This window comes from Apiospora hydei (assembly GCF_038363865.1).
Source record: "Apiospora hydei strain CBS 114990 chromosome Unknown utg000009l_segment0_segment0, whole genome shotgun sequence".
In the NCBI taxonomy this organism is placed as follows: Eukaryota; Fungi; Ascomycota; class Sordariomycetes; order Amphisphaeriales; family Apiosporaceae; genus Apiospora; species Apiospora hydei.
The window spans coordinates 408,640-429,418 of NW_027117368.1; the positions used below are offsets into that span (position 1 = coordinate 408,640).

Sequence of the window (20,779 nt, forward strand, 5' to 3'; positions counted from 1 at the left end):
GTCAGACTTCGGAGGCGCACGTAGACGCACACGCCACGAATCCGGTATTCAATATCGGACGTGTAGTTGCGGGTTCCAGACCCGAGTTCGGACTCCGTCACAGGAACGCGGGAATTATATTGATCCATCAGACTGAGAGCTAAATTGCCAACTGAAGTCCAACCTCGGGTTCTGACGTGGTGTCGTCAAACGCGTGTTTGGAATACTAGTGGAAGAAACGATGATAAGTTCATCTCAACTATTGACTTCTTGGGCCCAGCCCGCCCTGTAAGAGAAATAAGGCTCAGCCCGTACATAGCCGCCGCCAGGGCCCGCGAAACGAAACAATTTGGTAAAGCATACAATCTTGCAACAGAAACTCGGCGCTACCATACACCGACAGCCGTTCTGGACAAATGAGGCATACTAATCTGTGAACTCGCCTTCTGATGACCCGACTTCGGTGAACTCGCCTTCTGTTGATTCGTCTTCTGTTGAAAAGACTTCCATGTACTTGCCTTCCTTTGACGGAGGGCCATACTGGGATCGGGAATCGCCGAGTACAGACCAAAACTCCTCAACCGCCTCGCGCTGTCCTGCAAAGGCCGGTCGCACCGCGAGGTAGCGGCGGTTGTCTATCGGCGGGTTCCAATTTCCCGGGACGCCGCCATCCACCATGACGCCACCCGCTTCCCGAAGAATGCACCAAGCGGCCGCGACGTCCCAGGCCCAGGCCCCGCACTCCCAGAACATGTCCTGCTGGCCCGCAGCGGTGCGACAGATGGCGATGGCGGCCGAGCCCACGCATCGCAGCGAGTTGACGAACTTGCCGCCGGTCCACTGGGTGCGCGCCAGGCTGGTGAAGACCTTGAGGTTCAGGTCGAACTCGGGGCCCTCGCGGTCGGTGCCCCAATCCACGCCGATGCAGGCTCCAGTGAGGCGGCTCAGTCCATTTAGATAATCCAGCTCGAAGGGTGGGGCGTAAAGGGGAAGCATCTTGGCCAGCGCGTTGCCCTTCTCGGTCCAGGCCCCGCCGCCCCGGTGTCCGGCCCAGAGCTCGTCGTTGAAGGGATTGTAGACGACTCCGATGATTGGCTGGTTGCCAAGAACGAGAGCGATGCTGACGCAGACGTCGGGCAGGTGGTGTACCAGGTTGGAGGTGCTATCGATGGGGTCGACCACGAAGGTCGGGATGTCATCGCGGATGGTTTGGCCGGCCTTATAGGACTCCTCGCCCATGAAGGCAACGAGCGGATACCAGAGACTGAGTTGCTTTTTGATGAAGGCTTCGACGGCTTTGTCTGTTTTGGCGACGAATTCGGTGCCTGTAAGAGGGTGTGTCAATAACTTGGCGTGGATGTAGCACTTAAGCAACAGGTACTTGCTGTTCGTCTTGGTGATGGATTTCAAGTGCTTCTCGTTTACTTCCAGAACCCATTGGCCAGCGTCCTTGGCCACATCAATGAGCGCGTCGCGAACTTTAGACAGGTGCAACTTGTCCATTGTGGATTTTGCAGTTCGTGTCTGCAGGTGTACGCGAGAAGACTAAGAGGAGGTTTCATTGTTCAATGGTAGACAGTGTCAGTGTCGGGTGATGGCACGCTTGAAGTAGGCTGGGATTAACCCCTCGCTCAATTGAGGATTGACTTACACGATTGGAAGGAGCCATCTGGTGAGACTTTCCCCACCTGCCGCCAGCTGCTGGTACTTGCCTGTCAATCGGCCGCCAGGCGAATGCTAAAATCAACTCCAGTATGGAGCTTCCGATCTAGCCTCGTGGTCCATTGCACGTGGCCAATCCACTGCTTTCTTCCCATCAAAGAAATGCGTCTTTATTGTCTGAGGTGCCGTCACACAGAGAAAGCTGTGGTGGTGGTGATTTCGTCATTGCTCATTATGATTCATATCCCGTCAAACTGACTAGCCATCTGATTGGTGCGGCGCAGTGGGTCGCCTTTCCAGTGGCTTGGTAGCGTCGGGTTAGTGCAAGTAACTGACTTCGGACGCAAGTCTCGGCCATTGCTTGTCACACCAGACGGCAGGTGCTCAATTACATGCTGTGGAAAGTACGACCAATTCCAAACGGATAGAACCATGGGATTTATATAAAAACAGAAAGAACTTCCATCCAGTTCGATTTGTTTCCATCACACTCAACTCAATCCAAACAACCGAAGGAAGCAGCCCTACAGACTCCAAAGTCACATACACTCCTGAGCAAGCCCCCCCCCAGAACCGCGACTACTTCCAGCTACACCCAATCAATGCCACTAACGGCAACTTCAACAACCGCAACCGCTACCACTGCCATGAGTCTCTCCTCGAGCCCCGAACCCAACTCCACAGTCCTAACGGACTCCTTCCACGCCGCCATGCGACCATTCACACCCGGCCAATGCCTCTTCTGTCCCAATTCCTCACCCAGCTTCTCGGACAGCACCACGCACATGCAACGATCCCACGGCCTCTTCATCCCGTACCAAGAGAGCTTGATAGTCGACCTCGAGACGCTATTCAAGTATCTGCACCTCGTCATCTCCGAGGACCGAGAATGCATACAATGCGGGACGACGAGGGCTACCGTACAAGCCGTCCAGCAGCACATGACCGGCAAGGGACACTGCCGGTTCGACGTATCACAAGACTCGGAGTTTGCCGAGTTTTACGACTTCTCGGAACCGGAAGATGAAGACGAGGACGAGGATGCTGAAGAGGAAGGGAACCAAGAGGAGACACCGGCGACCGCAATCTCCAGTCATCTGAAGCCAACATTCGCCGACGAAGACTCGATTCGCTTACCCTCCGGGAGGATTATATCGCGGCAATCCTCGCCAGGACAGACCAACCCATCATTTACCCAGCAGTTCCGCCGTCGGACGCGGAAGCCCTTGGCTTCGCAACTGGAATACTCCCAGGCAGAGCCCGAGGAGGCAGGGAAGGGGTCAGGGTCTGACTCGGATACACAACGAAACACCACCAACACCAAGGCACTGTCGAAGAGGGAAAATCGTGAGAGAGCGGCGGTGACGTACCAACTGGCCAGCATGAGCGCCAGCGACCGGAATACCCTGATCCACCTGCCCGCGTCGGAGCAGCGCTCACTTTGGCGACGCAGTTGAGGCACCAGGAGAAGGTGCAGAAAGAGGAGAAGCGGAGGCGAACCAAGGTCGACCGGAAGGGGAACAAGAACCTGTATGCGTATTGGCACACGGAGACGCCTGTCTACACGTGCGGCTAGGTATGGATATATTTATTGGTGGGTATCAGTCAGCGTTCGCTCCTGCAACCAGGGGTGTTCATACTCGGATACCTTGAAAATTATTTATCATATTATATACAATATTAATTGATGTAACTCCAATCAGATTCTTCAATTCGACGTTACCGCGTATGTTTAGGTCGGGGTCCTGTATTGTGGTAACCCAGGGGTAAAATCTCTCGGCCATCTGAAACTGCCTCGCGACGCAAGGTCAAATTGCTGGATCATAAATCCCCCTTCCAACATGAGATACCCCGAAGATTCGACCAAGCTTCCTCTGGACATGTCGATGTGCCTGCAAGCCTGATCAGCTGGTAAAGGACCAAGGTTCAGTAGACTGGCTTTTCCTACCGAATACACCATTCATTCCTCTGTCTTCATCCCCGTTCGCTTTTCCTCATACTATTTTCGCATTTGATAATGCGCGCTGGACTAGTCCCACACGGCCCCATTTGGCGCATTCAGCGGGCCGGGTGATCCTCAAGCTCGTGGTTGTGAGCAATGTGTCGTCATTTCCACCCACTGAGGTAGAATTTGGCAATTGTCTGCCGACATTTACAGCAGCAGTATATATCATCGAGTATCGGCATCACTATATCTCTGTCGCAGTATATCGATAATTTGCCTGTGATGTCCTAAGTTAGCGCACAGAACAATATTGAGCTAATTGAGCCCTTTCTCGAATTCTAGGCCGTGAACTTACCTCCGATGTCGATACACGAGGTACCCGAGCCTCCGGCACGTCGCCTCGGTCAGCGGGTCATCCTTCCCGTCGCACGCCACAGTAAATGAGTGGTTCTTGATACTCCGCTCGAGCGCGGGCGCGATGCTATCGAAGCCCGCGAGGCCGAGGTCGGGCGGCAGGGACCGGAAGAGCGCGTCGGCGAACACCGCGATGTGTTGGAAGTTCTCCGGGTCGTGCAGGCTGCCCGTTTCAGGGGCTGCCACATCGCTAGTTGATGTCTCAGCTTGCTGTGGTTCCGGTTTCGTCGTCGCTGCGGATTGTTGCGGAAGTGGCTCGGCAGCGCCGCTGCTGGGACGGGAGGGGCTGACTCGTGGGAGCTGCATACTGTCGCCGGAGTTCGCTCGCTATAATAAGGGGGTATAAAGAAAAGAAAGAGACGCGTCACTTGCCAAGTAAACGTGTTATCCAAATTCTTTGGCTTTGGATGAGTGATTTTGGGGGAGGTCGCAGCTGGAATTGAAAGTATTTGGTAAGTTGGATCGTGATCTTGACTTGGCCGTTTCGATGGACTTGGGCGGAAACTCGAATGGTTTGAGGAGCAATATAGTATCCGAGGTAATGTGCGACAAAATATAACGGAGATATCAGTCTCAAGTAAAAGGAGAAAAGAGAAAATTAAAAGAAGCAAGAGGTCACGCGCACTGTTGAGTGAAATATATTTTCTTGGCGCTCGAGTCAAGGTGTCAGACAGCTTTCAGGGGGGCTCTCAACCCGACAATGTGGGTGACTATCTCCGAATCACCACTACTGGAGTAAGAAGAAAAGGTGCAACGTTTTATCGTATCGAGCCATGGTAGGTTTCATAATAATGATCATTTCATGGCTGCAGATAATGTTTGATGTGTCGTTTGAGTTCACAATCGCCATGGTTTCTGCGGCTCTACCCATAGCATAACCAGAAGACTAGAAACTATCCCAGCATCATATTCAAACAAATGCATACTTAGGTATGCCATACAGCCTTAGATAGCCGTCGCCCACTCTGGATAGACCTCCTCCTCCCGCGGCACCGATGCCGCATTACGGTCCCGTATATGCTCTTCCAGGGGCAGATCCTCAAACTGGCTCCGATTCCCCATATCCACCCCCCTCTTCTGTATAAACCGCGCAAACCCCAACGTCTGCCGCTTCCACTCCTCCCGCGACACCTTCCCCGACACGTAGTCCCCCAGCACCATGGCGTCGAACGCGGCCTGCGACGTCGACGCCACGGTGTGCGGCCGGAACCCCGCCAGCGCGTCGCCGATGAGCACCACTTTCCCATCCAGGAACTCGTTGGTCGGCGAAATGACATCCGTCACGGCCTGCACGAACGGCTTGCGCGTCGCGCAGACGATCTCGGCGAACTGCGGCGGTAGCCGCTCCCGCGCGATTTTACGTTGCTTCTCCCACGCCGCGGGCGCCGTCAGGCCGGGCGGCATGGTGATGCGCCGCCGCTTGCCGTGCTTGTCGGTCATGAGCTCCTTGAGCTCGGTGGAGCCCTCGGGGAAGTTGGTGTAGTACACGAAGTTGATCAGCCTTTTACCGGGCTCGACGGCGCCGTCCGGGCCGGGGATCAGGTACGCGAGGATCTGCACGCCGGGGGCGTGGAAAAACGTGAAGCGCTCGCAGAAGGACTCGCGCGCGGCGTCGCTGACGTCGCGCTCGGGGGACGGTGCCGCGCAGGGCGCAGTAGCCGGCGTAGACGCGCTGGACTTCGGGCGCGAGGAGGGTGCGGACGGTGGAGCTGGGGCCGTCGGCGCCGATCAGGACGTCGGCTTGGACGCGGCCCGCCTCGCCGCGGCTCGAGGTCCAGGAGACTTCGACGCCGTCGTCGCGCGCCTGGATGTCCGTCACGGTGCGGTCGTGGAGGTGCACCGCTTTCCCGTCCGTCGGCTTCGCGTCCGGTACCATGCAGTACGCGTTCTCGACGCCGTCGTAATTGGCGCGCATCAGGTAGTAAGCCAGATCCCACTGCGGAAATGTTAGGTGTTGATCACGGTATGATTGGGGAGTCAGTCAGGGAGGAGTAATAGGGATGACGCGTTACGTACAGACGTCATGTTCTGGTCCATGTCTTCTTTATGGATGACGTTGCCGTCTTTGTCGAGATACTGCCGCCGATGCGACGTTACCGCGATGCGACGATCGCACCGGTTGTGCTTCTTAAAGAAAGCGAGAGTGTCACCGCCGGCGACTATGCCGGCCCCTTGGTGCTCCAAGACGGGTGTGGGGTTCCGCTCGAGAATCGTGGTGTCGTGGCCCAACTGCCTCAACACCAAGCCGGCGGCGAGGCCACCCAGCGAGCCACCAACCTGGAACTATCAGTATCATCAAGGAAGCAATGGGGGAAGATACGACTGACAATGAAGAAATGCTTCTTGCCATCCGCCACTTTCGGATCGGGCTGTTCGTTTTCTTGTGCCATTATTCGAGTAAATGATAAAAGCTGACTCGAGAATGTCAAGTTATTCTACCACCTAATAATAATAGACAGCTTATATATTCTTGGCGGGGTAGGTAAGCGTCGATCATGAACAAGAGAGATATATGCGTGTAATGCACGCGTCACGTCACTGACTACTACCACCAGCTGTCTGTCAGCTGCTCGTCACACTTTCAGCGGCCGTCAAGGCCTCCCTGGAATCCCCCCGCACCCATTTGCCGAACCCACCCATCCCCCTTTCCCGCATTTTATTGCCGCATCTCCTTGCCGTCCACGCCGGGCGGTCTAAACTCGGCCTTCAACTCGCCAAACCCAATCCGCGGCTTGTAGCTTTCGACTTCGGCGCCGCCGAAATCGTAGACCGTGTAGAACTGCCGCATGAACGACTGCCCAAACAGCACGAGCCCCTCGCTCCCGCTGGCGTCGAACGGCGGCGTGCACGCGTCCTCGCGGCCCGCGAACCCGTTGCGCGCCAGGCGGTCGCCCGTGATGGCGACGTCGTAAAATTGGACACCGTCGTCCGAGAAGGTAAAGGTGACGGACCACGACGCGTTGAAGTCGGCGCAGAGCGGCACGCGCCGGCCCCAGTACAGGTCCTCGTAGTCCCACCCGATGGACGCGTACATGGCGGCGATGCGGCCGTCCGGGACCGAGATCATGCCGGCGCCGGTGTCGAACACGCCGTTGGCTTCGCCGGGCGCCCACTCCAGCGTCCCGTTGTACGACTGCGGCTCGCCGTCCTCCCCCTCCTCGTCGTTGAGGCGGCGGGATCCGGTGAACTTGCGGAGGGTGGAGCGCCAGAGCTGGTACACGGTCCCGTTGAGGTCCTTGCGGACGGGGGAGCCACGTCATGGCCCCGTCGACGTACTCCGCCTCCCTCGAGCCCCCGAGAGTGAGGACCCCTTCCCCGGTCCGTCGCCGGCTCCGTCTGCTCCGGTGTATTCGAACTCCTTGCCGTAGTAGAGCCCGAACTTGGGCTCGTCCAGCAGCCCCGCCTCGATCATGGTCTCGACGACCGTCTTGGTGGCCGGCTGCGCGATGGACGAGAAGCCCATGCCGAGGAAGCCGTCGCCGGGGATGAAGGACCAGGAGCTCTGGTTGGCCGCGATGAAGGTCTGGTTCCACGCAGCCGCGCCGCCGAGTTCGAAGACGTCGCGGTACGTGAAGCCGCCCGTCGCGCCGCCGAGGTAGCCGATCGAGTTGTAGACTCCTAGGTCGAACGATGTCGTCGACGCGTTGGCGTCGTACCCGTTTCGGGGAAGCTGGTTTTAGATAGGGGGTGTTAACGATTGTGACTTTCCTTGCCGTTACTTAGGAGATTGACCCCCGGCCGGGCTGACCGGGAAGGGGATGGGGTTCGCTTACCCGCTGTTGTTATTACAGGCGCCGTCGGCGCACTTCTTGTCCGCCAGCCACGATGTCCCGCTGCCCGTGTCGAACACGAGGAGGTGGTCTTGTACAGGCGTGCCGACTTGAAGATTAACCAGAGCCTACGACAGGGTGTTAGATTGGGGGACGACGCCCCAGGCATGGCGCGTAAGTAGCGGTGGGGGGCGGGTGCAGGAGATGCTCACATAGGTGTTGCGGAACCAGACCGGTAGGTCCAGGACAGCGGCAGAGCCGGCGCGGAGGAGCGCGGAAGCCACCGCGAGCGAGCGGATGTGATTATGCATCGTGGTAGCAGTTCGGTCAGGTTTCTCCGGTCAGTCGCAATCTATACCGGATGCGAGAGCGACCGGCAGGAATGACCTCTAGTTTGACTCTCGAATCGAAACGCAAGACGCGCGTTTATATGCAAGTTCCGTTTTCTCCTTGTTTTGGCACGCGCAGAAACATTTGGAGGTGATCGGCCGACCTTCGTACCATATCGTCGCGCATATGAACTGCCGAAGCAGAGTGTGTGGGTCAAAATCGTCCGACGTAACCTCGTATCCGATTTCATCACGCCGCATCCCATCCGCATTCCGCGCTGCCTACCAGTTGCCGCTTCTGGGGCGATCTCCGGGATGCCATCCCTGTTGTTCTCTGTTCACCGGCAATCGGTGCACACACGCGGCCACCGAACGGCCGTTGTCCCGCTCTACGAGTCCGGCTTCCTCGTCGTCTGGACGGGCGTCGGCCCGTCTGCTCCTTGCAACGGGACCAGAGGGTGTTGGCTCTTTACATTATTTGGGAATCGAAGGCGACCGACTCCTTGTGGGCGCAATGAGTACATTTCGCTGAAAGCAGAGCGCGAACTAGCACCACACAAGTGAATCCATATTGCTATGCAAACTTTATTCTGCTCCTCATTCGATCGCGGACAGATATACTTCTGGGTTCGATTCAATCTTCGATTAATTAATATATATTACATGTTCTTACCATAAGAGCGACAGAATTCGGCCGAGTGTGGTGCTCGGGGAGCTCATGCCCAGGTGGGCGGAATGATGGTCCCAAACACGCCAAAGACAACACTTCCATATCTCTGAGTCGGGCAGGCCATGAGTGGAAGGCGACTTTCTAGTCCGCAAGGTCCAGTCTCGATGCTCGGACCCCGCTGTACATGAAGCTCTGTGTGTCATGTAGATGGAAATCCTCTTGCGGGAGCTTCTTCTGCGGTCTAGTGTACGTGCTAAGCCCCTTACCGAAATTGGCCATACAAACCATGGCCATGACGATATTGCAGATCACCATAGCCAAAGCGACGCAATTGAACGTGATGAGGGGATAGTCGTCCTCGCTGTACAAGACCGATAGCTTATAGCTCAGGTAAGCCGCGGCACCCATATAGGCGACCTGCCGATATTCTTCAGTCAGCGCACTAACAGAGGGAAAGGCATTGGTGAGCTCTGGACGTACAATGATGGTAACTGTGCCCGCCTTCTTCTCGTACGTGGCGCAGTAAATCGCCAGGCACATCGCAGCAAATGCAACGAAGATGCCGACGATAGTGAGGGGAAACTCGGGGTCGTGATTTCGATCAGGAACGAGTGAGACCGTTTGCACAAGGAATCCCACAAGAAAGAAGAAGTTAAACTTGATTAAGGCCATGTAGACCTGTGGGTGTTGCACCGTGTCAGCCTCATGAGACGATGCAGGACATGAATCCAGGACGCGGGGGGTAACTCACCTGAAAGTTGAGCAGCCGCCGTTTCATGGACAGGTCGGCGTTGAGGACTTTGTACACGACCCAGGCGAACTCGGAACGCAGCTTGTAGGTCAGAACGAACAGAGCGGCAGTGGCCACGGCCTGGTCCACGATCACGGCTGTTAGCGCGGGGCTGATGCGCTCCCACGTGTGGCGTCCAGGCTTCAGTAGAGGTGTTATGTCCATATTTTTCGCGTGAGCAAGGACGTCGAGGGCCTTCTTCACGCCCGACGGCTGGGCCGCGGCGTACAGCAGCAGGAGGGTGTTGAAGATACAGAGCCCTACCAGCTGGATCATGCTATTCAGCCGCAACGCATCGTACACGAGAACGAGCTCGTACACAAAGGCGAAGATGAACAACGAGAAGTACGAAGGCACCGTATGGCCTTCGTAGATGCCCACCGCGGTCGGGTCGAGGTCACTCTCCACCGTCACGAAAACATAGCTAGTCAAACCTCGTCAGCACTTCCCCAGGGCGATCGGGTTGTTCCGTGGGGTAGAATAGACAAACGCTTCCAGGCCCAGTGCCAATAGGGCTTGTGCCAGGGCAACGGCTAAAAAAGGCGCGTCAAAGTGGTGCTGGGGAAGTACATGCCTGCGTGGCAATGGGGTGAAATAAGTGGACGAAGGAATGGACGCGTCGTCTCGGTACGCCAGATGAATAGGAGAATCAGTATCCGTAAATGGGAAGGGGAATATCGAAAAGGGATATGGTGAAGAAGAAACGTCGAGAAAGATGTATGGGATTCGGAAAATCCAACCGGTTGGGACGCCTTCTGCCCTTGGGCCCTGCTTTGGGACATGGCGCGATACGAGTTTTAATTTTAGATTCTTCTCCGCTGTTTTTCTCCATATAGCTGGGGCAGGGCTTGATAGTTCATATTAATAAGGCTATGTTGACCCATCAACCACGGTATTTCCAGCGGGGTGCAGGGCCCAGTATTCGAGCTGCTATAAGTACGAGCCAGTCCATACTGTGATGGCCGAGAAGACGATGCGACATCTATCCATAATTCTCCAAGCCATTGAGCAGTTGAGCAGACATGGTCCGTGGTTGAACCCACTCACAGCGACAGGGGTTGTGGCACATATGCCGACTGCCGGCGGCTCAAAGCTTTGGTCAAAAGTAGTGTAAAAAAGACAACCTAGAAAACGACCCGGAGCAGCACTTCTAGATTCTCTGATATATATTGGTGTAACCAAGCTCGCCCTGACCCCAAAACAATTCTAGCGACTCATAATGTTCCGAGCGTTGATTCCCCCCCTCCTCCCCAGAATCTCAATATGAGACCCCGGGCCGGATGTCTGTCACACGTTCTGCCCGGTCAAGGCCTAGCCGTGGTCTCTGGTCATCCCATCCATTCTCCGCCTGAACCTCACATAGCGAACCATGTTGCAACAACTCATGCGAACTTGTCCCTTGGCCAATTCCCTGGCTCTGGTCGGCACCAGTCCAGGAGTCCACCGAGGTTTCCGACACTAGCTCTCCGTACCGGAACTTGTCGCGCCTCAGCCTCGACAGCGCCACGTCGATGCGACTGTTGGAGCTGGCGTCCTGGAGCGCGGGGGCACCCATCGCTCGGGCAATCTCGAACGCGTCCAGCGAGACGTCGCGGCCGAGACGATGCCATCCAAACAACATGTAGGATATCACCAACGCCTGTAGCACCATGCAACCGACCGTGATTCCAAAGTAGTCGAAGCGGCTTTTGTAGGCGTTGGCTGCCCTGGTCTGGCTTACTCTGATCCTCTGGACACCGGCAGCCGTGCGGTTGAAATTGGAGTACGCGATGGCACTACGAAACATCAACTCGCGCGCCGTGTTCACTAGATCTGTTGTAGGATCGCCCCAGGTCATATTACATCCCATGCGGGGAGACGTCGGGGTACCGGAGGTCAGATAGTTGTTAGCACTCTGGCCCGTGACATTATAGGAATAGCTTTTGGAGTTGAGTCGTATATTAACCGATGAGGTGTAGAGGGAGTCCAAGACGGCATATATACCTCCAAGCATCGACTGATAGCCATCAATGGTGGTTCCAGTGTAAACCGTATCGTGGCCGCTGTTTGTTTTGGACTCGTCTTGTGTGATTTTCAAAGTCTCGTTCAATTCACCACGCCACCTTTCTAATGTAACGATGCCATCGCTTACAGTGACGGGATAACTAACCGTGGCAAGACGTAAGGTGCATTCCCGCTGCAGCATTTGCCCGTCACATGTTGGGTCGCTTTTAAACAACATCGTTGTTCTGATTGTAGTATAGTTCTCGAAATCGGTCCTGGCTCCAAAATGTAGTGATGTGTTGAAAGCAGTTATGTTGTTGTTAAGACTGACAGCGCCGAGGTTGTTGAAATTGTAGGCGATCAGCCTTTCGGCACAGTCAACGTCGAACCCTGGAGCCGGCAACTTGAAAGCGCATGTTGTATTCATTGCGCAGGCATCGATGGACAATGTGATCTTCTCGCGATTCGCATAGCCGCGACTGACATCTCGAAAAAGGGGCGTAAAGAGGTATCGCTTATAGAACTGGTCTTGCCAACCACTGAAGTTGGCTGGGAGAGCATGGTCTGGGAAAGATCCATCCAACACGTTTATCCCGACATCGATATCAACGGGCTGGAGTGTAATGCCTGTGACACTAGAAGCCCTCTGGATCAGGGGGGCCACTGAGGATGCTGACGGCGAGTGAAAGGATGGCGGAGATAGCGAAGCTGTCCAGTCTCGTGTTTCGCCCTGTGATGGCAGATAGGTGGTGCTGGACATCCAAGTCGAACTGGAGACGGCGGAGATCGGCGCCCTTCACGGCTTTGAGCCACCAGGAGATCTCGTACCCTTTCGAGAGGGCGATGGAGAGACAAAGATTGGCGATGCTGACTGTGAGGGCCAGCAAGACAGAGACTGGGATCGTCTGAGAGTGGTAAGGCCAGGTCTCAACCTCTCGTCCGTCTGATGTCCGCAGTATGACGGCCAATCCGACGCATAAAAGCACGAACCCGACAAGGCTGAAAAGCGCGGTCCAGGGAACATTTCTCCACAATCCAGGCGTCCACTCTGTGCCGCTGTTCTCGGGTTGAGAGTGCATCGTGAGAGCAGGTTATCTCCGTGGACGGGAATAACTTCGCGCAGATAGAGAGTTGAACAAACAGCAGAGCCTGTTTGAATCAAGGTGGGAGGAAAAGGGGAGCCCGAATTAATAGCAGCAATGAATCACTTTTGCCGTAGAACCACGTCTGTGGTGGCGAGGCAAGGCTCCGCCAACTGGGCTGAAGGCTGCAACTATGAGCTACTGTGTCAGCATTAACAATTTAATTGGCGTTGCATATGCAGCCACACGAAAACAATCCTGTTCAGCTACGGGCTTTCTTCGGGCTTACCAATTTGGGGCCATCATGTTGCAGTCACAGCCTGATCAACACATTGTGCCCGTTCAGGCACTGGCTATGCCATCTACTCGCGCATGGAGACTCTGTTACGCGCCTTTACAGCCCAGTCAGATTCGCTTGTTACCCATCCATTCGCCTTCAAGAGCCAGACCCGAAAGTGACAGCCCGATCAGTTGCCGGATAACTCATTGCCATCTGGATGAATTCGCTGGAGGATGGCGGATCACCGACAACAAAAGCTGGGTGTGGCCCGGTTGCGATCCTGAATGGGTGCCGCATGCCCGTGGTATTGCGTCCGAGCGGGGGAAGGGTCCTGGAGCGTGGTAGGGGCGTGCTATCTCCACGGCGTGGTGGACGATGAGGTGGCGTACGGCGTTAGGCGCGGGGAGCTGCGGCTTAAAGAGATACATCTCGTGTAAACAAGTAGTAACTGTAGAGACGGCGCATGTAATTATGTCGAGCGCGGGATGGAAAAGAGCAGCAACATTTTGACCGAAAAAACACGGGCGGAAGGCGCTGGACTAAAACCTCAACTTGCAAAGGCGTGAGATGGGCTCTGGAGAAACTGGTCGCGCAAGCAAACGCAATCCCTTATTTGAAAGAGACCCAATGGGAGTTGCGGGTGTTATAAGTTCTGGGTTGTCCAAGGCATTACATTTGCCAGATCAAAGAGGTTGTGTCCACGTCTCAAATGGCCATTGCATGCGAGCAGGCCCTGAACAGAGTCTGCCAAGCCAGTCCACTAATGCAGGCTCTTCGTATATATACTTTGTATGATATCATTTGAAAGCGGTTCTATGATAAATGCTACGCTATGATCTATTTCAGTCCGTTTGACGCCCACGGGAGGTGGGTTTGCGTAAAGGAAGAAGCTCACCCAGAGACTTAACGCAGACGCAGGGGTTGTTTTGCTTTTGCAGGCTCGCTGCTGCTTTAGAAGCGGGGTGTGCATGAGCTTAACGCCAACTACATGCAGCCATGTCGTACAACGTGGCGGCCGATGCTTATCAGTACAGAGATACGGGGCGATACGGTAGTCAAAGTAGAGTAAGCATGTGTTACCCAATCTCCCACCCAAACCTTGGCGGGAAAGGCCAAAGCACTTTCGTCAGTTCTCACGTGGCTAACATATAACACCATGCCTTCTTACATGAAGCGTTTCATAACCAAGCTACATATATCCGAGTCGGCAAGATCTTGGCTCAAGAGACTCGAGGTACCGCAGTCCTCATCGAAAGTCTTATCCCGATGGATTGTGAGGGAGACCCAGCCCCTCACATACGCCTGTCTACGCCGCTGACTGCTTCTCCAGAACAACGACATCCGCCCCATTGAGGCCAAACGCCGAACATGGGTGTTCTCGACTTTCAGCAACTCGTGGCTCCTGACCAACATCAATATATCAACCTACCTGACTGGTAGCGCGCTGATCCCGCTGGGGCTGACGTGGTGGCGAGCCATCATCTCCATCGTCATCGGCAACCTCTTGTCCGCTTTCTTCTGCGTTCTCAATTCACTGCCAGGCGCCTATTACAACTGTCAGTCCTCGCTTGTTCATTTCCAATGTACCCTCTTCCGATCCACTCCCAATGTTGACAGCGATGACCCTCAGTGGGCTTCCCTGTCGTAAGCCGCATGGTCTGGGGCATGTGGGGATCTCAATTCGCCATCTGGAATCGCATCTTCTTGTCACTAGGTGAGTATACTACTCCATGGGCAAGTCAATATTGATACCTATCTCTCACATGCCGCTAGTCTGGTATGGCTTCACAGCCTGGATCGGCGGCGAGTGCGTCTACGTGATCCTGCAGTCCTGGGATCCCGACCTAGACCAGCACATTCCCAACACCCTGGCCGAGATCACCGGCACGACCTCCGCCTACTTCGTGGGCTACGTCGTCTTCATGCTCATCAGCGCCCCCTTCGCCTGGATCCGCCCGCACAAGCTCGCCCCCTTCTTCTACTTCGCCAGCACCGTCACCATCGTCTGCTTCCTCGCCCTGCTGATCTGGGCGCTGGCCACCATGGGTCCCGAGGGGTTCGGCGACACCATCAGCGACAGTGCGCCGCCTCCCGCGGGGACCACCAGCGTCGGGTGGCTTATGGTCTACGGCATCGTCACGACGACCATCGGCGCCATCTCGGCGGGAATCCTCAACCAGAACGATTATGCTCGCTTCGCGGCCCGTCCGCGCCATGCCATTTTGAGCCAGGCCATTAACTTCCCCATCTTCAGCATCGTGTCGAGCGTCATCGGCATTCTGGTCACGGCCGCGACCCAGAACCGGTTCGGCGGCGAGGCCGTCTGGAATCCGCCCGCGCTGCTGTCCCGGCTAATCGCCGCAAGCCCGAACTCATCCGGTACCCGTGCGGCTTGTTGTTTCGCGGCCATGGGGCTCGTCGTTTCGCAGATCGGCATCAACGTGCCGGGCAACGCGCTGAGCGGTGGCTTCGACTTAGCGGCAACGTTCCCTCGCTATATCAATATCCGGCGGGGAGCCTACATCACCATGGTACTTAGTGTAGTGGTCAACCCGTGGCAGTTGGCCAACACATCGACGATATTCCTGACGGTGCTGTCGTCGTACTCGGTGTTCCTGGGGCCGATGGTGGGCATGATGGTCTCGAGCTATCTGAGTGTGAATAAGCGGAAGATCAATGTGGACGACTTGTATATCGGCGGCAGCAAGGGCATATACTGGTATACTGCAGGTATCAATTGGCGTTCTATTGTTGCAGTGAGTCACTTGCTGTTTTTGCCTGGCTGTCTTATTCTACCTTGACTGATATGCAATACTACAGTTCTTTGTCGGATGTGCACCACTCCTGCCTGGCTTTATATCTGCAGTCAACCTGGACATTACCGTGCCCGTCGGAACAACTCATCTTTACGACCTCAGTTTCATATACGGGTTTGTCGCCAGCGGGCTTGTGTATTTTCTCCTCCATTTCATTTTTCCAGCTCGGGCTCTCGAGGCTTTTGTCAAGAACGACATGACAGCCCGTCAGACAATGAGTCACTATCGAGCGAAGTGGGATGCTGTAGGCGGTTTCGGAGTAGACGAGGGTGTGGCTGTCCAAGCTGTTGATGGCTCAATGACCCCACCAAAGTCTTAGCAGGGGGCGAGGATGAGGCGCAGGTAAGCAAGTGGAAGAAACCAGTCAGCCTTGACTGTGGCCTAAGTCGGCCTATTATTCCCATTTTTAAAAACGGCATCGTCCCAATTCAGTTTTCCCCCTTCACTTACACATTGCCTTGATATTTCACAGTGTCAATTTTCCGACCGAGAATTATGAGAACTGTGCGGGATTTTCCTTCATCCCAGTTGTGCAACCCACTGCCCGGTTTTTAGTGCTCCCTAGCTCCAACCCAAATCCAACGTCACCAAGCACCCAATCATGTCAACCCAACCGGCTCAGGAGCTGCCGCACCCGCGCGTAGGCGTAGCCGCCATCGTCCGCAACGAGAAAGGCGAGGTCATCCTGGGCAAACGCATGGGCAGCCATGGAAGCGGTAAGAGTCACCCCTCTTTCTTGTCTGTTCGCGCACTCTGGGACTAACCGTCAAATCTCCAGGCAGCTGGGCCCTTCCGGGAGGCCACCTCGAGTTCGGCGAGACCTACTTCGCCTGCGCCGAGCGCGAGACGCTGGAGGAGACGGGGCTCGAGGTCAGGGCGCTCAAGCTGGTCACGGTGACCGACGATGTCTTTGAGGACTTGGGCAAGCACTACATCACCATCTTCGTGCTGTGCGAGAGGAAGGATACTACCAAGGAGCCTGAGGTAAGAATTACTGCAACTACCTACCTCTTTGAAATCATGTGAACGAGAATGCCAACATGGATTTTAGGTCTTGGAGCCGGAAAAGTGCGAGTCGTGGCACTGGATCAACTGGGATGAGCTGCGGAGCTGGGGCGAGCATCAACAGGATACGGAGGGCGATTACGCGGACAAGAAGCTGTTCCTGCCTATGATACATCTCATCCAACAATGTCCAGATATTTGAAGAACGCATTGCACGTGGCAAGGGTTGTTATGTCCATAGAATCTTTTTGTACACCCTAGAGTTAGACGAAGCCTTCACTTTTACTCAAATATAAAGGTCTACCGCCTTCAAGTGTTTTCGGAATCGATAATGCTTGACCTACTATCTGCCACCATCGCAAGTTGATCGTTGCCCTCTCAGAGCCAGTCCCTCTGCTATGCGACAGCGCAATCAATGTCAACAGTACCATGTCTCAAGCCCAATGCTAATTTCCCCAATTACCTTAATTCTCCTGCTCTTTTATCCGCCCTAGTTCCGCTGCCATTCTCCTGCCTCAATGATGAGGGTCGCTCAAGGCACAAACTCGTTTAGTCTCCAATGGAATTTCCGCCCCAAAAAGAAAAAGGTCGAAGAAGATGTTGCGTGCCATGAGTCCACGGTACGTAAGTTTCCAGCATATGAGGCGGGTTGAAATGGGCCGGTAAGATTTCATGTCTGTGCCCGTGAAAGAAAATACCGTCGCAATGCCCCAGCACGACGAATCCCAGCACGACGAATCAAGAAGGAAAACGAGTGTTCGACCCATATCTGCCACTTGTGCCATATCGTCTCGAGGGGCCCAGCTAGCACTTCTCAACCAGTTCCTGAAAGGTATGGCGGCCTCGCTTTCCTTCCTCGGGAGCGCTGTTGAGAGCGACGAGGGTCCCATGGCTCGCTTCGGTACTTTTCAGGAAATTAGGGTGCTGCTCTTGATGTGCTTGGAGAACATGGACGATTTCCTTGGGGTAAAGCGAGTTTTCCGGGGTGGTGAATACGTGTATATTTTCCTTCTTTCCACGGCGCTTTCTTGGTGAGGAGCTGGGGCAACGGAATGTATTGACGTCAGATCTCTTGGCTTGCTTAGCACCTAGGCGTGTTTACTACTCCATCTTCTTCGTCTTCGAGCTCCTCGAACAGGGCGGTATGGGATGTTCCATCTCGTCGAGCTTCTTCTCCACACTCCAGCATGAAGAACTCGAGGAAGCCATGTAACAGGAAGCGTCGTCTTCCTGTCTTCTACGGCCTCTGATAACTTATCGTCTCGAACGCAAAAGTTTCAAGAAAAGGCTTTAAGGAAACATTGAGGGGATGGGGTTTAAGATGGCTTATATATAGGGTGCGAACCGACTGTTATCCCTCCGCTTTACAAGCAAAGATGGGATTCCTATATATGCTAGCAATGAAGATGCTAAGTGAGTTTTGTGGTTCCTTTAGCATGTCAATCCTCGAGCAATGAACAGCAAATGAATTGCCTTGTCAGGGTGCTCGCGTGCCACAACACCTGGGGTCAAATCACCGGCGTTGCGAATTCCAGCGTCGGCACCCTTGTCAAGTAAGAATCGAACCATGTCCAGATTGACATTCTGGACAGCGACATTTAGGCGATCGGGCCGCTCATGTTCTGCAGGTCGATGATCAGTTCCTGGTGGCGGGCTAGAACAACAAAGTGCAAGGCCGTGTACCAAGTGGAGAGGTGTAAAGCCGGCGGCTCCGGACGAGTCGATAGTTGCTCCTCGAGCAACGAGACCTCGGATAAATTCCACACAATCGTAGCTGGCAGCGATGTGCATCTAACGATCTAGGGTGACGTTACGGGATAGGAGCATCGTAACTCCGCTCAGCCACCGAGCCGTACTTCGTGACGGAATGTTAACCAGCATTAGCACTTGCTTCTTCAGAGAAATGCCTGATGTCTAAACGGATTTGGTATTACTTTACATATCATCGGGAGGTAAATGAACAAGAAAGGTTTGAGAAAGGAAACAAAAGGTAGTAATGTTGATGGGATCTCATATTTATGTGAGTCTATCCTCAGCTTTCTGCCTTATGAGCACAGTAGTGGGATATATATAAGTACACTGAAGTGCAAGGTATAAGGACACCTTAGACTGCTCTTTAGCATGGCATCCGCGCCCTTGTCCAGAAGGTACTTGGCAGCCCCAACGTCGTTGTTCTGGGCAGCTAAATGGAGCGCCGTCTGTCCGCTCATGCTCTGTAGGTTGAGATCGGCGCCCATCTCAACAAGGTCGACGATCAGCTGTCGGTGACGAGCCAAGACAGCAAAGTGAAGCGCCGTGTATCGTAATGCTCCCGTCATGTCAATACTGACACCGCGGGAGACAAGAGATCGAATAAATGCAACACAGTCGTTGCGGGCGGCAATATGGATCGGTCGATCCAGGGTGGTGTTTCGCGCCATGAGCAGGGCCATGCGCATCGCCCCTTGTCCAGCAGGTACCTAGTTGCGGTCCGATTGTGTTTCTGCGCAATCAAGTAGGGGAGGCGACCGTGGGCAGGATCTTAAGTAGGTATTTGCTTAGTCCTCTAGAAAAGGTCACAGCCTCTGAGGTCTACTGGTAGTGCTTGAGAATGTGACAAGAAAGGTTTCACATAGGTATGAAGGGTGTATTTAAGCTCACTTTGCTTTTTTAAAAAAGAAACATTATCCATGGCAACAAAATTTACTGTAGGCACTTAAGTGGCTATACTGCGGGTTGTTTTATTAGATATCGGATGTAGAAAATCGAGACGGCCGGCTCATTACGGGATGAGTAGACATGTCTACATATGTAGCCGATGCCGCGTATACATCTTCTGTATTACTACAAACAGCAGGAGGGCAAAGGAGCAAGATTCCAGCCGACGGAAACATATATATTATGTGAAGGTCGCCTACACCACTTACGTTAGCTCATATGTTCCTAATTCAAAGATCAAGCAAAAGTGTTGGCCTACCTATTAATTCATCTCGTACCTTCCGTCTCATTCAATGCAAGCGTGAGCTAGAAATAGCTTCGAGTATTGCTCAGAAGGGCAGGTCTCGAGTGACAAAGACCTGATGGACCTCGCTATTGGACACGCCACGAGCCACCACTCCCGGGGTAGAATCACCTGCATTACGGACAGTGGCGTCCGCACCATTGTCCAGGAGATAGCGGACCATCTCCGCATCGCCCTTGTGGACAGCAAGGTGGAGAGGGGTTTCGCCTCCCATGTTTTGGACATTTAGGTTTGCACCCATGCCCACGAGGTCAGCAACCAGCTGACGATGCTGCCCCTGAACTGCGAAATGCAGTGGCGTGAAGCCAGCCGCACCGGAAGAGTCTATGGTCACTCCTCGAGCAACGAGACCTCGGATGAAGTCAACACAATCGCTGCGGGCAGCGATATGGATCGGACGATCCAGGGTTACGTTACGAGCAAGAAGCATCGTAGTTCGTAGAGCAAGACGGTTGGCGAACATGTGCTCGCGGAATAGGTAATCCAGCATCTCTGTATCAGCGATAAGTCAGTATGCACAATGTGAAAGACCCCTGAGGTGACGGTGTGGATGGCTACGGAGCTTTTCCAATAATAGCAAAAGGCCATTTTATCACGTACCGGTTCTACCGTGCTGGGCAGCGACATGAAGCAGCGTGAAGCCGCTCTGGTTAGTGGCGAGAGCGAGGATCTCCTCAGGTGACATCGTCTCACGCTCAGCGATGGCGCGAACCATGTCGTCGATGGTGGCGAACTTCGCCTGAATGGCAGCCTCGCGCTCGGCCGTCTCATGAGGCAGCATCTTCTTGATCTCGTCGAAGATCATCTCACGCTCTCCGTTTTTGACGCGGAGGCGGCTGTCGGGGGTGGGGGCTGCACCGGGGACGGAGGTGTAGCCGCGATCGGGGTTACCGCTGCCAGGTTGCATAGCGCCAACTTGGTGTTGAAGGAAAGCAAGGTTGTGTTGATGATGATGTTGTTTTGTCGCGACTGACTATTCGTCCACGCAAAATGCCAATGATGGTTTGATTTCATGGCAGTAGGAAGGAAAAGAGAAATCGCAAAAAGCCAGTT

General features: G+C 54.5%; 12 protein-coding genes across 12 annotated transcripts; 4 read left to right on the forward strand and 8 right to left on the reverse strand.

The window, feature by feature from the left end:
- Positions 1 to 405: 405 nt before the first annotated feature.
- PG997_011877 (inositol monophosphatase) lies at positions 406 to 1,482 on the reverse strand (the record flags this gene model as incomplete). Its single annotated transcript, XM_066816192.1, has 1 exon — positions 406 to 1,482. One exon carries the CDS (start codon positions 1,480 to 1,482, stop codon positions 406 to 408), a length of 1,077 nt encoding a protein of 358 aa, XP_066661884.1.
- Positions 1,483 to 2,288: 806 nt separating this feature from the next.
- PG997_011878 (uncharacterized protein) lies at positions 2,289 to 3,217 on the forward strand (the record flags this gene model as incomplete). Its single annotated transcript, XM_066816193.1, has 2 exons — positions 2,289 to 3,064; positions 3,100 to 3,217. 2 exons carry the CDS (start codon positions 2,289 to 2,291, stop codon positions 3,215 to 3,217), a joined length of 894 nt encoding a protein of 297 aa, XP_066661885.1.
- A 720-nt stretch (positions 3,218 to 3,937) lies between these two features.
- On the reverse strand, positions 3,938 to 4,306 carry PG997_011879 (uncharacterized protein; the record flags this gene model as incomplete). Its single annotated transcript, XM_066816194.1, has 1 exon — positions 3,938 to 4,306. The coding sequence occupies one exon, from the start codon at positions 4,304 to 4,306 to the stop codon at positions 3,938 to 3,940; it is 369 nt and encodes a 122-aa protein (XP_066661886.1).
- Positions 4,307 to 4,945: 639 nt separating this feature from the next.
- On the reverse strand, positions 4,946 to 6,390 carry PG997_011880 (FAD/NAD(P)-binding domain-containing protein; the record flags this gene model as incomplete). The annotated part of the gene is given in 4 exon segments (XM_066816195.1): positions 4,946 to 5,626; positions 5,637 to 5,936; positions 6,017 to 6,277; positions 6,328 to 6,390. The coding sequence occupies 4 exon segments, from the start codon at positions 6,388 to 6,390 to the stop codon at positions 4,946 to 4,948; spliced, it is 1,305 nt and encodes a 434-aa protein (XP_066661887.1).
- A 266-nt stretch (positions 6,391 to 6,656) lies between these two features.
- On the reverse strand, positions 6,657 to 8,081 carry PG997_011881 (uncharacterized protein; the record flags this gene model as incomplete). The annotated part of the gene is made up of 4 exons (XM_066816196.1): positions 6,657 to 7,235; positions 7,293 to 7,670; positions 7,794 to 7,898; positions 7,983 to 8,081. The coding sequence occupies 4 exons, from the start codon at positions 8,079 to 8,081 to the stop codon at positions 6,657 to 6,659; spliced, it is 1,161 nt and encodes a 386-aa protein (XP_066661888.1).
- An 829-nt stretch (positions 8,082 to 8,910) lies between these two features.
- Positions 8,911 to 11,396, reverse strand: PG997_011882 (uncharacterized protein; the record flags this gene model as incomplete). Its single annotated transcript, XM_066816197.1, has 3 exons — positions 8,911 to 9,447; positions 9,521 to 9,983; positions 10,942 to 11,396. The coding sequence occupies 3 exons, from the start codon at positions 11,394 to 11,396 to the stop codon at positions 8,911 to 8,913; spliced, it is 1,455 nt and encodes a 484-aa protein (XP_066661889.1).
- Positions 11,397 to 12,177: 781 nt separating this feature from the next.
- PG997_011883 (uncharacterized protein) lies at positions 12,178 to 12,621 on the reverse strand (the record flags this gene model as incomplete). Its single annotated transcript, XM_066816198.1, has 1 exon — positions 12,178 to 12,621. One exon carries the CDS (start codon positions 12,619 to 12,621, stop codon positions 12,178 to 12,180), a length of 444 nt encoding a protein of 147 aa, XP_066661890.1.
- A 1,439-nt stretch (positions 12,622 to 14,060) lies between these two features.
- On the forward strand, positions 14,061 to 16,039 carry PG997_011884 (uncharacterized protein; the record flags this gene model as incomplete). Its single annotated transcript, XM_066816199.1, has 5 exons — positions 14,061 to 14,177; positions 14,235 to 14,460; positions 14,535 to 14,618; positions 14,678 to 15,660; positions 15,725 to 16,039. 5 exons carry the CDS (start codon positions 14,061 to 14,063, stop codon positions 16,037 to 16,039), a joined length of 1,725 nt encoding a protein of 574 aa, XP_066661891.1.
- A 282-nt stretch (positions 16,040 to 16,321) lies between these two features.
- Positions 16,322 to 16,927, forward strand: PG997_011885 (uncharacterized protein; the record flags this gene model as incomplete). The annotated part of the gene is made up of 3 exons (XM_066816200.1): positions 16,322 to 16,436; positions 16,499 to 16,704; positions 16,772 to 16,927. The coding sequence occupies 3 exons, from the start codon at positions 16,322 to 16,324 to the stop codon at positions 16,925 to 16,927; spliced, it is 477 nt and encodes a 158-aa protein (XP_066661892.1).
- A 503-nt stretch (positions 16,928 to 17,430) lies between these two features.
- PG997_011886 (uncharacterized protein) lies at positions 17,431 to 17,938 on the forward strand (the record flags this gene model as incomplete). The annotated part of the gene is made up of 2 exons (XM_066816201.1): positions 17,431 to 17,756; positions 17,818 to 17,938. 2 exons carry the CDS (start codon positions 17,431 to 17,433, stop codon positions 17,936 to 17,938), a joined length of 447 nt encoding a protein of 148 aa, XP_066661893.1.
- A 218-nt stretch (positions 17,939 to 18,156) lies between these two features.
- Positions 18,157 to 19,163, reverse strand: PG997_011887 (uncharacterized protein; the record flags this gene model as incomplete). The annotated part of the gene is made up of 2 exons (XM_066816202.1): positions 18,157 to 18,516; positions 18,804 to 19,163. 2 exons carry the CDS (start codon positions 19,161 to 19,163, stop codon positions 18,157 to 18,159), a joined length of 720 nt encoding a protein of 239 aa, XP_066661894.1.
- Positions 19,164 to 19,751: 588 nt separating this feature from the next.
- Positions 19,752 to 20,633, reverse strand: PG997_011888 (uncharacterized protein; the record flags this gene model as incomplete). The annotated part of the gene is made up of 2 exons (XM_066816203.1): positions 19,752 to 20,218; positions 20,327 to 20,633. The coding sequence occupies 2 exons, from the start codon at positions 20,631 to 20,633 to the stop codon at positions 19,752 to 19,754; spliced, it is 774 nt and encodes a 257-aa protein (XP_066661895.1).
- Between the last annotated feature and the right edge of the window lie 146 nt (positions 20,634 to 20,779).